Below are 14475 nucleotides of genomic sequence, written 5' to 3' on the forward strand. Positions count from 1 at the left end.
AAACTTAAATGTTTGAAATTAAGATCAGTACAATGCTTTATTCATACTTTTTAAACGTGACTCCTATTTTGTGTCAGTACCAAGTAAAATTGAAGTGCATGTATACCATCCTAAGGTTCAACTAAATTTTCATGTTTTGTACCTAAATGTTGATGGATGCTTTCCTTTCTATACTTTTTACTAGACTAAGGGCTTTTTGGGTGGTGTAACTTTATCCTAGGCTTTTCTTACTGGCTTTGCAGCTTGGATATATATCAAGTTGCAGACTAATTTTTACATGCATTTGGCTTGCGAGTGTCACCTTGTCATCTAAATCTCACATGCTGAACAGTTGTTTCACATTGTAAGTTGTTTGACGCAAGTCAGAATTTTAAAGTAGTTCTGTTGTTTTTTAAAGCTTTTTAAGTCACTGACTACTAATAACACTTAATAGTAATGAAGTGTTTTCTCATGCCATTGCCTTTAATGATAGCTATCTTCTAATCTTGATCTTTAATGATACCATAGGTAAAATACAGACAAACTCTACTACACAGTAAAATTATACATACATTTACTCTGTTCTAAATCTATTTTAAACTAGTATCTTTTTTCTTCCAGCAGTTATTACTTATGCTACTTGGCCTTATCCTCCTCGATTGCACACATCTCCTTTTCTGTATTACCTTTCTAAATTAAAAGGAAAATCAGGTGCCTGAACCTTGCCGCTCCTACTGCTCCCAACAACAGTACCTAATTCTGAGGCTTACCTTCTTTTGGAAGTGAAAAGTAATTATGAGTATGCAAGTGTAAAGTCCAGTGTAATGGTTCCTTAACGCAGTCTGTGTGTGCTGTGCCTCAGAGGAAACAATTTGCTGACCTTGAAGTTTCCTGATAGTTTTTGGGAGGTGGGATGGAGGGAATAGAAGGCATCAAGGAAGAAGTGAATCATTCTTTAATTGTTGGTTTATCTAAGTTTCTACTACTGTCTGTACTGGCTGTCTGAGATACACACAAGGGTTGGGTGGTTGATAGCAAATACTTCCTTGTGTTGGCTCTCACCGTGCAACTTTAGTCCTTCTTGCAATGGGATGGCATACCTGTGTGCAATCTTTTTGGGTTTGCAGTTGGGATTTTTGTGAGTTTCGGGCTAGAATGGGCGGTTAATTTTTTTCTGCTTGGGACTTCTGGGAACTTTGAGGGCCTGTGTTGAGTGGTTCTTGTACTGCATTTTATTAAATTTGCTCCTGAGCATTTCAGCAGCTGCCTGACTTACTGAACTTTTGTTATTGTTTTTTTTAGGTGAATGATATTTAGTGGTCGGTTTAACTCGCAGATTGAGCTGAAACATTTAACATTAGATTATATTTTAATGTAGAATTGACTCATTTGAGTATTGAAGAAGGACTGTCTCCCTTTATTTTCCGCTTAAAACAAATGTATTGTGCTGGATGAGTTCCATGAACCTCAACAGGTTAAGCATCCTTTTTCCCATTGTAATTTGCTGGATATCTGAGATTTTGTCTAGACTTAGGATTCTGTGATAGTGACCAAGTTTCATTGCGATGTCTGCGTTGATGTAATGGGTAACTCTCACACACGCAAGAAAATTCAGTGTACAGAATCCCTAACATGCCTGATGTGTTTGAGCACACAGAAGAGAAATGAAAGAATTCTTGCATTAGTACTACTTTTCTACAAGATCAATGCGTAAATAAACTAGACGGTTGGACAGATTTGGGTTTCCTAAATAGACAGGATGTATTTATGTCCCTGCCAAAAAATAGAAGTGATTACCTTTCTTTTCAAGAGAGCTAGCAGGAAAATAGGACAGTAAGTGAAGTAGTGAGATTTTACATCCTTTGTAAAACTGAATAAATACCAGATTTTAAAAATAATGCTCATTTACTAACTGAAATAGTCATGAGCTTTTTTGTTACTTTCAAATATCATTATTCTAAAGTGGGCTTTTGTCCTCCTTTAATTCCAAATTAAAATGGATGGTGAGGAATACTTGTCAGTTTGTGATGTGGCATGCCAAGTAGAAATAAAACTTTCTGGGAGTCTCTTCTTTACCAAGCAGATTGGTTCATCTTTTCACTGACTTTCTCCTCTTCAGAAGTAAATGTACTAAACCAACCAAACAAAACCCTTCTGGCAAGTGGTCGTTTGGCACAGAGGATGGCGTAACTTTTTAAAATTGCTCTGGAGTGTTGAAGACTAAATAGGAAATTTTGGGATAGCTTTTGTTATACTTTGTCTTAGGATTTGCAGCAAGACTGTTACAAAGCATCTAAGACATGCCTCTGCCCCTCCCTGCCCTGTGCTTTTCCTGTCTTATCTGGCCCACACAGAAGCCACGTTACAGATAGCACAGAATAAATACTGAGAGAACAGTGACATATAAGCAGGGGTTGGCCCCTCCACAGGGCAGTGCATGCTGGCGGTTTTATTGTCCCTTTGTGGTCCTTCCCAGCTGTGTAACTCGTGCAGGGCCTTCGTTCAATGTTTCGCACAAGCAAACGTGGCAGTCCATCCAACACGCCGTCAGGGTCCTGCAGGGATCCTGCTGCTGGCAGCCTGGCAGTCGTGGGTGAGGGCAGAGCGGCTCCAGGCGTTACACAGCCGTGGGTGCTGCCGGGGCATTCTAAAGAGGAAGTCATCTGTTCAGAGTGACTATTTCTGACAACTCCAGCTGGTCATTAAGATTTTCTCATAAACCTGAAACAATAAAACTGACAGTAAAGATTTTGCTGGCAGCTGCAGGCTCTCTCCAGTGAACCAACTTGTCCTTCTGCTTACTGCCTAAAAAAAATTAAATAACTGCTTACCTTCATATAATGTTACATAATGATCTAAATAAAATAAAGGTTATAACGATACATAAAAACATCATTGCCTAGCCAACAGCTCTGAAAAATAGTTCAGTAATTCTGATTGGTAAAATCTGTTTCAAGTTGTAGGTTGATAAGCATCTGCATCCTGTGTCTTTCATGTTAAGAGTGAATTACTCACTATCTTGGGGGCGGGGGAAGATGAGACTTGAGCAGGAATTAGTGTAATATGCAACTAAACAGGCAAGCTTGTGGATCAGATAGGCCTTTTTATTTTAGTGAGAAAGAGGTTCTTGAAACAGACATTGTTACAATGAGAAATGTGAAAAATAAGGTACTGGAAATTCTTCAGTACATGATAGAGCAGGAAAAAGGTTCATGTGGCTTCTGAGGTGCCTTTTCTGGAAGCAGGAAACCCCAAGATCAGAATGCCTAAGTATTAGAAATGTGGAGGCCTGCAAGACAGAATTCTTTTCACAGAACAAAAATGTCCTAAAATGCTAAATATGAATATACTTAACACCCCACCCCCAAAAATAATTTTTTTTGTGTAAATGTATGTGTCTAGTCAAGTGTTGCATGAAGATTCGGTTTTACAAGAACCTTAGTACTGGTAAAGATGACCATATTCATGCTAGGAGTAGTTGAGGAAGTGATTTTTTTAAACTGTTGCTGCAGCTCAAGCCAGGCTGGAACTAAGGGTTTTCCAGTTCCACTCTAAACTACAGACAGACAGATTTTGTTGGTTCAGCTGCTTTTAAGGCTGGGTTTACTCTTTACTCCTGAAAACTCGATCTGGGTAGAAGTGAAGACTTTTAACATCAGTCTGGAATTTGCACAATTCTTACAGCCCAGTTTACCGTTGTGGCTGTAGCCACAGCCAGGCTGCAGAGCATCTGGAAATACCAGATAAAATCAGTTATTTGGCATAGATACAGCAGTTCTCATGATTTCTAGATATGTTAAAATCAGATAAATATGTGGTATACTTACAGCATGTCTACTTACAGAATATATCAGGTATCTCAGGCTTGGTACTTGCATGTAAGTCACCTCTGTGTGTGTCTGTTGAGAAGTACCCCGAGGGAGCTTTGTAGACTCATCTCTTTATGTTGCCACCATCTGCACCAACCCATGGTGGGGTTTCCTCCCCATCTCAGGCGCAGAGGAAGGACCCTCTTCCCCATATGTATAGTGAAACTGCATCCATGGCTGGTCACAGTTCTGTTTCTAACCAACCTGAAAGTTTTCCATGTCCATGAGTTGTGTTTGTCTTGAACTAAAAGCTGCATGAACAGATCTAGAAATAGGTATTCATTTATTCTTCTGAGTAGTTGATATTTGAGTAACTGTGTTGAAGCAGGAGGTGGAAGGTACTGGTATTTGCCAATATTAAGGGAGAAATATGTTAATTCTCCAAAAGCAGTGCATGCTACCAGGTTTTTCCAGTAGTTGCTAGGAAGAATATTAATAGTCAAAATTCTGTAATGAAAAATCTATTAGCTATTTTTACTTAAATTTGGAAAAAACACAGGCTCCTTGGTGCAGATAATTCTTTTTGTGTTGTTCCATGGGCGTATAGCACAGCAGTATGTGTCCATGCTTTGGGGATCACGGGACTTTATGCTATCTTTGTAGTAGAAACAGAATTCTTATGATGTTATCATATAAAATGTGAATTTTAATATTAAACTTAATGCTCTGCTATGAGAAATATGTAAACTTGGCTTTGGAGCAGCAGTATGCACTTCCTGGAATTCTGTGCATAGCGTGGTTATAAATAAGCAGCAGGTTATTTGGGAATCACTAGGGCTGATATCTGGTATCATAAACAGTATCTGGGAGAAATTGTTTTCCCTGACAGACAGTTGATTTTTGAAGAATGCAGTATGCTTTATTTTGAAAATTCATATCTTATTAATGAATACCAAGTATACATAGAGCACAGTGAGCAACTCACAAAGCAAACACATATATGCTATTTAATTACTTTATACCTCATCTGTTGCCAAAATTTCATTCCTTTGACTGTTGAATATAACATTTCCAATCTAGATCAAAATGCTAGAATTCAATACTAAAATGATTGATAAGTGTAGGATTGTCAATTAATGGTTTAGGCCTGGCTTTAAAATAAATTAAATTTAAAGGGAGTTACCATTTATTTGTGCATGTGTCTATACCACTGGAAACATATATTTGTATCAATTAAATGGGCATTTAAAAATCTTTAGAAAAGTATTCCCTTCATTGTTCAAACTCTTAATAAGCTGCAAGAATCAGTGTTTTCTGCTTCCTTGTTATGTTGTATTAACTTATTGTTATCTGATGTATAATATCATGATTATAGGGGAATCTGGGATGGAGTAGCTGCAAGAACAGAACCACCTCATTCAGTGACATAAATGTTCGATTTCATGCGTTAATAAAACCCGGGTGTCGTGAGCGGGCGGTGGTTTCTCATCGGAGGTTTCTGTTTGATCCTCTGCATGCAGGCACTCAGCAGAACGGGCCGGGGCAGCCCTGGCCCGGCGGGGCCTGGCCCCGTGGTGGCCCGGCGGGGCCTGGTGCCGTGGGCTCCGGGACGTGGCCTGTGTCTTCCCCGGCAGCCCGCCTTTGCTGTGGCGGTTCCACGCGGGCTCCGTGGCCTGTGCCGCCTGGGGCCTGCGTACGCACGCCCCACCGGGGCCTGGTTCCGCTCTTCACTTCTTCCCAGCTCCCACGGCACGCCGCCAGTGGTCTCCAGTGGAGGGGCTCCGGCCGGTCTCTGTGGCTTTCTCCCCGTGACACGGATTATTGGCAGTTTCCTGGGTTACTGTCCCTCCAGCCTCCCTCCCTGAGCGCGTGGCAGGGCCGTGGGGCTGCTTGTGGTGCGTCCGTGTTCCCTTGTTCCTCTCCTGCCCGTGCCACAGCCTGGGAGCTGGGCAGACGCCGCCCAGGCTCCTTCGGCAGAGCTTTCCGCTCGGCCTCCCCACGGCAGGGGTCTCTGGTCTCGCTGCTCCAGCTCGTGCCAGCCTCGTCTGGTCAGTGAGAGATGAGCAAATGTGGCCCGGGCCTCGTTTTGTCTGCGTGGTGCTTTTGGGTAGGTCTCCTCGTGACAGCTGTCCATATGGCCACATCACTGGGGTACCCTGTGTTTAGAACAGCCTGTGTATTTTTGATTTATGAAAAAGTACCTGCATTTCAGACAATTTGTTTCAGGGTTGGCCACGTTTCAGGCCCAAATTATTCTAAGATGAAAGGTTTCCTCAGTCGTGGGTGGATTGTGAAAGAAGTAATGAGCACTGGTGGGAATTAAGAGTGCAGGGACAGCAGCGTGACATCGCTGCTCTCCCTCTTTCTGATGCCTTCTGTGAGGACTCCGTGTTCCCCTCAGGAGAGCTTTTGCAGCCCTGAGGGTGGGTGTTCGGTTAACCTCTGAGGGACGCAGAGCAGGAGATGGCTCCTCCTGGTGAGGGGTCAGAGGAACGACCTCCCGCTGTCCTGTGATGCAGCTGTCACTTCCATGGGGGCTCAGAAGCTGCCCAGTTCCTATGGGGATCTGGTTGCACGAAGGGAGGTTTGGGGCTGTCTTCCCACAGCCCCTCCCTTCAACAAGAAATCGCCTGGGGCTCCTCAGTGGTTTTGTGGAGTTTCTGGGTTGTTGGGGTTTTTGCCATGTTTTTAATGGCTTTCATCACAGGAAGGAAGGAAGGAATCTTAATCCGAGTCACTAGAACAGTAAATTGCTGTTATAAATGAGCAAATGACAACCATAATCAATGAGTAGATTAGATTAGCTGCAGAGCTGACTTTCAGCACGTCCACATCACTGCTGTGGGGGAAACCTCATACAGCTCTGAAGATACTCTCCCTAGATATTGTGCGAAGTGGTACTGTGTGCGTCCAGTTAGGTTAAGTGCAAACATGTCGATGAAAACCTATCAGAAAGGTCAACTGTTTATGAAGGAGAAATTGGAATATTTGTCTGGTGTCTGCACAGCTTCTGAATATCGTTGGCCCAGTCACTGTTCCTTCTCTTTACAGCACTTGAGAGCGCCTGGGCCTGGCATCGCAGGCCAGTACGCTGCTGCTTGTGGTCGTAATTCTTATTATGAACTATATTTTGATGGGAGTGTGTGACTTGATTCATTATCAGTGTGTGAGTACTCTGTCACGTTCCGGGGTACTTTATAATACCAGTAAGCTACTCAGACGCATGGCATTTTGAGGTAATGTGGTGTGCTGAGAGACAGAAGGGAATCTCTCCATGCAGTGCCTGACTATACTGTCTGTGCTTTTTATTGATTTTTATTTCTGGATTGCCCTCTATTACTTGCCAGCAGGGAAGATAAACTGATCTGTGTGTATGTGATTCAAACAGGGAGGTGGCCTGCATTTTTGGTTTGCACAGGGATGTGTTGAAGTTGGACAGATAGTAACAGCCACATTTTAAAGAAAAATCGCCCCTGAGATTTGGATTAATTGACAATAAAAGGTATCAGTGCAACTCTGCTCTTCAGGTGATGCTGTTAATCACAAAAATTGTTAAATGCTGTATTAGTTTTGAGGTGTGTCTAAGTGATAATGCCTGAGCAGTGCTTTAAAGTTATAATTTATGTAAAGCAATCACAGTACACAAATATTTTCAGCTAGAGATGTTATATCTAGTGTAATTGAATATATAGATTGAACAGACATTATTGTTTGGTGAGAAAATTGATGAGAGCTATTTCTTTCTAGGCTTTATTGAGCTGTAAAGTGAGTGATAACAGTACACATTTTCCCTCTCAAAGTTGATCCTTGGTTTGTCCACCTCTGCTAATATTTCATGTTCCTTTTCTTCTGTGTGTCCTTGTAAGTGGATTGCTAGAAGAGCACTGAGATATCTTGTGTGAATTTTTATGCTCTTTAAAGTGGTAGATATGAATGGGTCATTAGGCCACTGCATGCAGTCCAGTCTGAGCATCTTCAAGAATCACCGAGTATTGCAAAGATCAGATAGATCTTTGAACTTCTAGACCTTGAAGGGCTCTCTTTATCCTGTCATCTTCATAGTTGTAAAACGGGTATGGAATATAGTTGGTGGAGTTATGAATAACGGTTCAAATACCTAGTAATAAAGGTATAGTTAGATGGAGACCAGGTCCCGCTGTCAGCTTGTCGGTGGTTACCTCTGTGGGAGATGGTGCCTTTGGCTTGTTCACTCTGAGGGAAGGTGGTGATCAAACAGATAGTGAAGAACATGCAGAAAAGTAGTGTTTATCACTTCTATATGGACATAACTGTGCATAAGTGAATTTGTGATGGCGCTGTGTGGCCCGAATGTTGGTATAACCACATCTGGATGCTTAACTTGAAGCGGCGCATGAATGGTCAAGTCTTCAAGTGGGAAATACAGGATTACTCAAAAGGCTGGTTATAAGGGTGTATAACTGCTCCTCACAAAGTAAGCATTCTGAATTAATGGAACAGCGTTCTTTAAAAAACCCAAAAAGTTCTAATACTCTGGTTTCTGTTTGGTAAAGTGATAAAGCGAATTTTTATTTTGGGGGAAAATATTTACAGTTCATGCAGTTCTGTCTTCACTGTTTGGATGTTGGGTTCCCCTCCCTTCCCTGTCAGATGTGTGTATGAGGTTTTCCTTAAAAAAAGGAAGAAAAAAAAAAAGTGTCACCAAGGTTTGACATGAACATTTCAATGACATGGTGAACAGTAATTTCACTCTGCTTTTTAATGCATGTGGAGACTAATTCATGGAAAGAGTAGATTATTACTTTGTGCTTTGAATTATGCATAGGTTGTCAGAGGAAACAGAATTTCATCAGTACTTAACATACATACTGTGGACTAAGAAGCCATTTTGGACTGTCACAGAAAATGCCCTGCTGAAATACATGAATTATAACAACAGATAATGCGCAACAATAAAGGGGTAGAAACCAGTAATTGCTAAAATAATGGTACTCAGGCATCTTTATTTTTGCTTCATTGTGTCTGGATTGATGTTTATCATTTTTTGCTTTTCTGATGTAACATTACTCCTTTTCCTGCCTTTTTTTTTTCTGTTTGACAGACTAGAGACGACTTCCTGGGTCAGGTGGATGTGCCACTTAGTCACCTTCCGGTAAGCAGTGCTTTTGTCTCAGCGTGCTCTTTTTTGTCATCACCAGATGTGAAAAATCCTGATCTTATGTAGAATTTATTTCCATAAGTAGTCCAGTTAATTTCTCTTAAAGCAAGCATTCCCAGCGTAGCATTAATGGCTTAAAAATGTTGTGGACAACAAAGCCCTACCATGCACAGGAATTGGGAGAAATGGTTCCCTTTGCAGGGACAAGGAAGACAATTGTTCTCTGGTATCTGTTAAATTTGTCAACATCCAGGATTCACTTCTCATCCTGATTCTTTCTTAAAATCCTTGTCTGGTCTGAGTCAATTCATGAATGACATGTGGCCAATAGGCTGGTTGTTTCTCACGGTACCGTTGGTGATTATTGTCCTATTAATCTTCTGGCTTCTTCCTTTTCATGATTTTCCCTTGCAGTTGAAACAGTTGTATTCTCCCTTAGCAAACTCCATTTCCTCTAGAACTTTTGTTAAAACATTGAAAAAAACACATTTTTGGGGTCCTATTTATCTGTCTGATTTACTGTCTCAATAATATGCTTGTTAACGTTATGGGATAGTAGTTCTGTCTGGGAAAGTGGATAGCACATTTTGATATTACTTCAAACCTTCTAAAGTCAATAGCCACAGACTGAAACCAGAGAAACTGCTAAACTAGCATGACAGGATCTTGAGAAGTTACAAAAATTCAGTTCTTCTGAAAATGTAATAAAATTACTGGTCTTCATAGCAAATTTGAGTAAAATTATGGTTTTTATTACTAATTGAAAGTAAACTTATCTGAAGGACTCCTAAGTAATAATGGAAATAGCGAGATACTCATGAGTGCCATAGCACATACAACAACATTCATTAGACATTGACATTAGACATTATTGATGATAATTCTACAAGCTGTGATATTGTCAGAACGTACATTATAGTTGTTAATATGCATACATATAACTTTTAATGTCTACACATGTATAAATAGATTTTTTTCTCTAAGAGGCATGTAGGTGCCTATTGCCTTTCCTATGTGATAGGAAAGTATGTATTTTGGATGTTTTTCCAATTTTAAACAGCTTAAATACATTATATACAAAGAAATATGAATCAACTTAGAAAAGCTGATATTTGGAGGGTTTTCTTCTATTTTTTTTAAAGTTAGAGTTTAAATACTTGGGTTAATGCCTGCTTTCAGTGTCATTTATTTACAGATGTTTTCTGAAACACCAAACATTGTACAGGTACCTCAGTTTGTTTTATACAGATTGGTAAAGTCTTAGTTACTGAGAGATGACAACTTAAAGTCTGGCATCTCTGTTAGGTGTAAGAGATGAGCCGTGAGATGACTGGAGCGCATCAGCTGAGAGCTGCCGCACCACTGCGTTGTGCCAGCGTGTGCCTGGCTGGTTGCTTTTCCTCACGTGTTATGAACTCTGACTAGGAGAGGGAGAGGTTACGTTCACAGTAGACACACGTACGGCGGATGCAAATCCAGGTTTTGTAGGTACTGACGTCGCTGTCTCCTGGGTATGTAGTCAGTGCGCGTTTCTGTAAGCAGTGGTGTTTGCTTGGGCAGACCCCTGCCGTTTATTCACACCTTCTTGTTGCCTGCTTAATTATCCTGGGTCTAATGCTCACATGGTGAACTAGATCTGCATTATTCATAACTAGTTAGTTTTGGATGGTTTATTTTTTAACTCAGGCTGTTTCCTTGGTCCAGTTTATGAAATGGCCATGCAAACAGCTGTACTGGCTTTGGGGCAGGAATAATCACTGGAGGGGAGACTCTTAAAGTCAGCACTGCTGCTGAAAGACATACTTATTACTTCAATTAGCGACTTGCGTTACTGTTGGAAGTGGTGACATAGAGGTGTGTTCTGCTGGTTTGCATCAGATTTGCATGGGAAGGGATGCACATCTGTGGTCAGAGAAACCTTTTGTGCAAAAAACAGGTGGTATAGATAAGCCTAATTAAGCTTCATTTTAGCAGATTTGCTTCAGCAAATGCATGGAAAACCAAAAGGCTGCAAGAACTACGTGGTATATTCATTATTTTAGCTAAAATTGAATTCTTTGCCAGCAGTAAGAGTTCTAATAGCAAGTAATTAAAAGTAATTGACACAGAGTTTGAATCATTTTGTTGTCAGCAATCAAATATTTGAGGTGTTTCATTTGAGGGTGGTAATGTTTTCTCTATTTGTTTTTGTTTCTTAATAAATGGAGGGATTCTAAGTGTAAAGCTTGTTCTGTAATTCTGTGAAGCTCCAGTTGTCTGTTTTCCTCCTGGCAGCCAGGATTCTGCATGGTCTTCACACAGCGGGCAAAATTACAGCCTAAATTAAGTGGAATTTCTATTTACTATATAATCAAGGGTGGGGTTCTCCTTTAATTCTGTGAGCATAGAATTGACATAGCGCTGGCTGGTTGTAAATTAGGATGTGAATCTCCCATCTTCAGGTTTTTATAGATTGTGCATATAATCTGTCCATGGAAGGATGCTCAACATTCAGAGACTAGTCAATGCTGTCCTAAATGTAATCATAGTCCGGTAAAGACAATGGCAGAATTGTTACTGACTCCAGTGCGTTCAAGCTTTCACTGCTAGACTTTTTCACTGAAAAAGTCTAAGGGAGAGGTCTGTGCCTCTGCCTTCAGTTGATGTGTCCTCATCAAATCTGTTTCTATGGGAAACTGCTGAAAAGGCTGAAGACATTGTGCTGGGTTGGAGATTCTGTAGGGATGCTGTAGTGAAAAAGACAAATAACTAAAAATCAAGATTTTTTGAAATTACATCGGTGATGTTGGGTATTTCATGAGGAATTATTTTATACAGAGCCTGCCATCAAAGAAGGTGAAGTGGTGGAACAAAGAGGGTCCGTATGACATTCAAATTGTACAAAGCTTGAAGTCAACCTCAATTTGTGCCCACAGCAGATAAAGTCTATACGTTGCTTAGAAAACTTACTTTACACGATGCTAGGTATATGACTATAGTACTACCATCCCATGCTGCAAAAGCCTCAGTCAAAACGATTTTCAAATATAAGTAAAAATAAATTCTTTATTTCAGGGGTAGATTTGCTTCAGTTTCAGTTTTTCAATATTGCTGTATGGTCTTTCTTTTTTTCACTTAGTAGACAAAAATCCAAAATGAACTTTGCAGAAAATGTTTGTGCCAAAAAAGCATTTCTTTTGTCTTTTTGTATTCATATTGTACTTTACCCTATGCTTCAAAGCTGAATTCAGTCACTGATGAAAGAATTGAAGTTAGGAGGTCACTGATGAAAGAATTGAAGTTAGGAGGTCACAGGGCACGAAAAGTATGAAACACTGCAGTTGTTTTTCATCTTCTTTGTAAATAGTAAAAAATACACTTTCTACTTCATGAAGTTTTCTAGTAAATTCTACATACATACATATATATGTATATATATAGTGATTGTTTTATGCTTGGTATAAGTGTTTTCTGATATTATATAACGTTTTGGATGACTAACATTGCTTGGATGTAGTTAATATTTTTAAAATGTTGCACATGTTAGTCTTACTTCTGTGAACTCGGAGGGGTTTTTTCGTATTTGAATGGATGAACATGGGAATGGTGGAAGTTATTGAAAATGTTTACATCAAAATAAGGTGTCAATTTCAGCATGACTGTTGCTATTTGTGCCTGAATTTGACTTCTTGCTATTGATGGATGTTATTGTAGGAGGAAAATGGCTTTGTGATGATTTTCAGTGATGCTTATTTAGATATGTCTGTTAAAGTTGATCTTGAGTCATAATGCTGCTGTTGTTGGCTTATAAACTATAATAGTTGAAAAATATGATGGAACGATCAGAAATGCATTCTGATGAAAAATGCATCATTCCATTCTCGTATGAGCTCATGTCGTATAAGCTGTATTGTGTAGTATTATTTTACCCGTACTTGTGTGTGTATTTCCATTTACATGTATCCATATGCGCAGACATTATCTAAATAGCCTGTATATCACTGTAGAAAAAGTCCTCAAGTGTTAAGCTACATGTGTGCTGCAAACAACATACTATGAAATATAAAATGATGAGGGAGGTATTAGTGCATGCCTATTTTGCAGAGTCAGGTAGTATTTTAAAGTTCCTTTTTAGGGAACATTATTTTTAATAATTAAAAATCATTGGCAAGATTTGAGATAGAACTATAGACGTCACACACCTTCTGTGAGCCACTTTGAGGAATTAGCAGCTTTTTGTTTTCCTTCCATATTCTGTAGGAAGAGAACCATTCTCCTCTCACTGGGGACTTACGTAGAACATGAGCGTGCATACCTTTCTAGCTCACATTTGAGTGGAATGCTAAACTTTTTCAAATTGTTTTAAAGTTGTCTACTGTCTTTACATAGGAAATCCAAGATTGTATAATTTCCTGGATCAGCTACTTAACTGCCATTGAAGAATAAAATCCATTACGCTAAAACGATGAAATTCTGCAGTCCAGAACTTCCCATTTTCTTCTAGGCTCACTAGAAAGTGAATGTGATTCCTGTACAAAATCCTTCCTCACTCCCCGTCTTTGCAGAAAATTTCTTCAGCTCCAGAAGCTACTTTTTTCCCAAAAAATTTCCTCTGGGAAAACTCACAATATGTAGCTCAGAACAGTCATTCTTTCTATAGGTGTAACATAGCAGTGTCTCCGCAGGGTGTTTACCTACCTGCCTGCGGGTGTGTTCTCATACTCTGTTATAATTATTTATATGCTTATTAAGGTGTGTGTACTAATTTGATGCTCTGGAAAACATACTGTATATCTTCATGTTCTAATTGATACTTTCCTCATTCATCCTTCCAGTACCTTCATAAGAGACATTGTGGTGTATTTATTAACAAATGTTTGCTTTCTCATTCTAGCTGTACTGCTGATTTGTTTGTCAAAATCCTTGTTTTCGCTAATACTATCTAATTACTATCTACAAAATTTGGTTAAAATATACAGCTTATTTTATGTATGTTACTTACAGTTGAGTACTAAAAAGCAGTACTACTCGATCATGCATGCTTTCATGTCCTGTTGATTTGGTTAAAATCTACTGTCTCTATGAAAAAATGGGAAGTCTGTCTCAGATTAAGTGGACACTCAATGCAGGAAATGCCTTGCAGGGTAGTAGTTCAGTCGGTGAAAAGAAAGTCTGTATGATATTTGATACAATATCTGAGATAATGAGTTAGGATTGATTTTTTAAATTCTTATTTATTGACTTTGAAATACAACAGGCAACAGCTTTTAATGAATAATAGTCTGGGAGTTATTCTGTGTTTAGAAAGGTTTGGTTAAAGAATTTGACTTGAGAAGTATTCCTATTTTTAGGGCTAGGGCTGGGAAGGGATTTACAGATATACTGTCATTTTTTTTAGTGGATGGCAGACAAGCGCAGCATTGTGAGAAGTACCCACTAACTTTGTGCTCTTTTTGAGAAAGTTGGTGTTAATCTGAGGTACCAGATCTTTAGTCTTACCGGAGGGTGTATGATAATGTGCTTACTCTTTCGTTGTAACACAGTTCATGCTTCCAATTTTGTCAGCCCAAA

The 14475-nt window shown here is 39.6% G+C and overlaps 1 protein-coding gene across 1 annotated transcript in view; it reads left to right on the plus strand.

The window, feature by feature from the left end:
• Positions 1–14475, plus strand: part of NEDD4L (NEDD4 like E3 ubiquitin protein ligase) — a 223099-nt gene that overhangs the window by 150537 nt on the left and 58087 nt on the right. The window contains exon 6 of the mRNA XM_050912459.1: positions 8869–8919. Coding sequence (XP_050768416.1) covers positions 8869–8919 — 51 coding nt within the window. The remainder of the gene's footprint in view (positions 1–8868; positions 8920–14475) is intronic.

This window comes from Gymnogyps californianus, chromosome Z (assembly GCF_018139145.2).
Source record: "Gymnogyps californianus isolate 813 chromosome Z, ASM1813914v2, whole genome shotgun sequence".
NCBI lineage: Eukaryota > Metazoa > Chordata > Aves > Accipitriformes > Cathartidae > Gymnogyps > Gymnogyps californianus.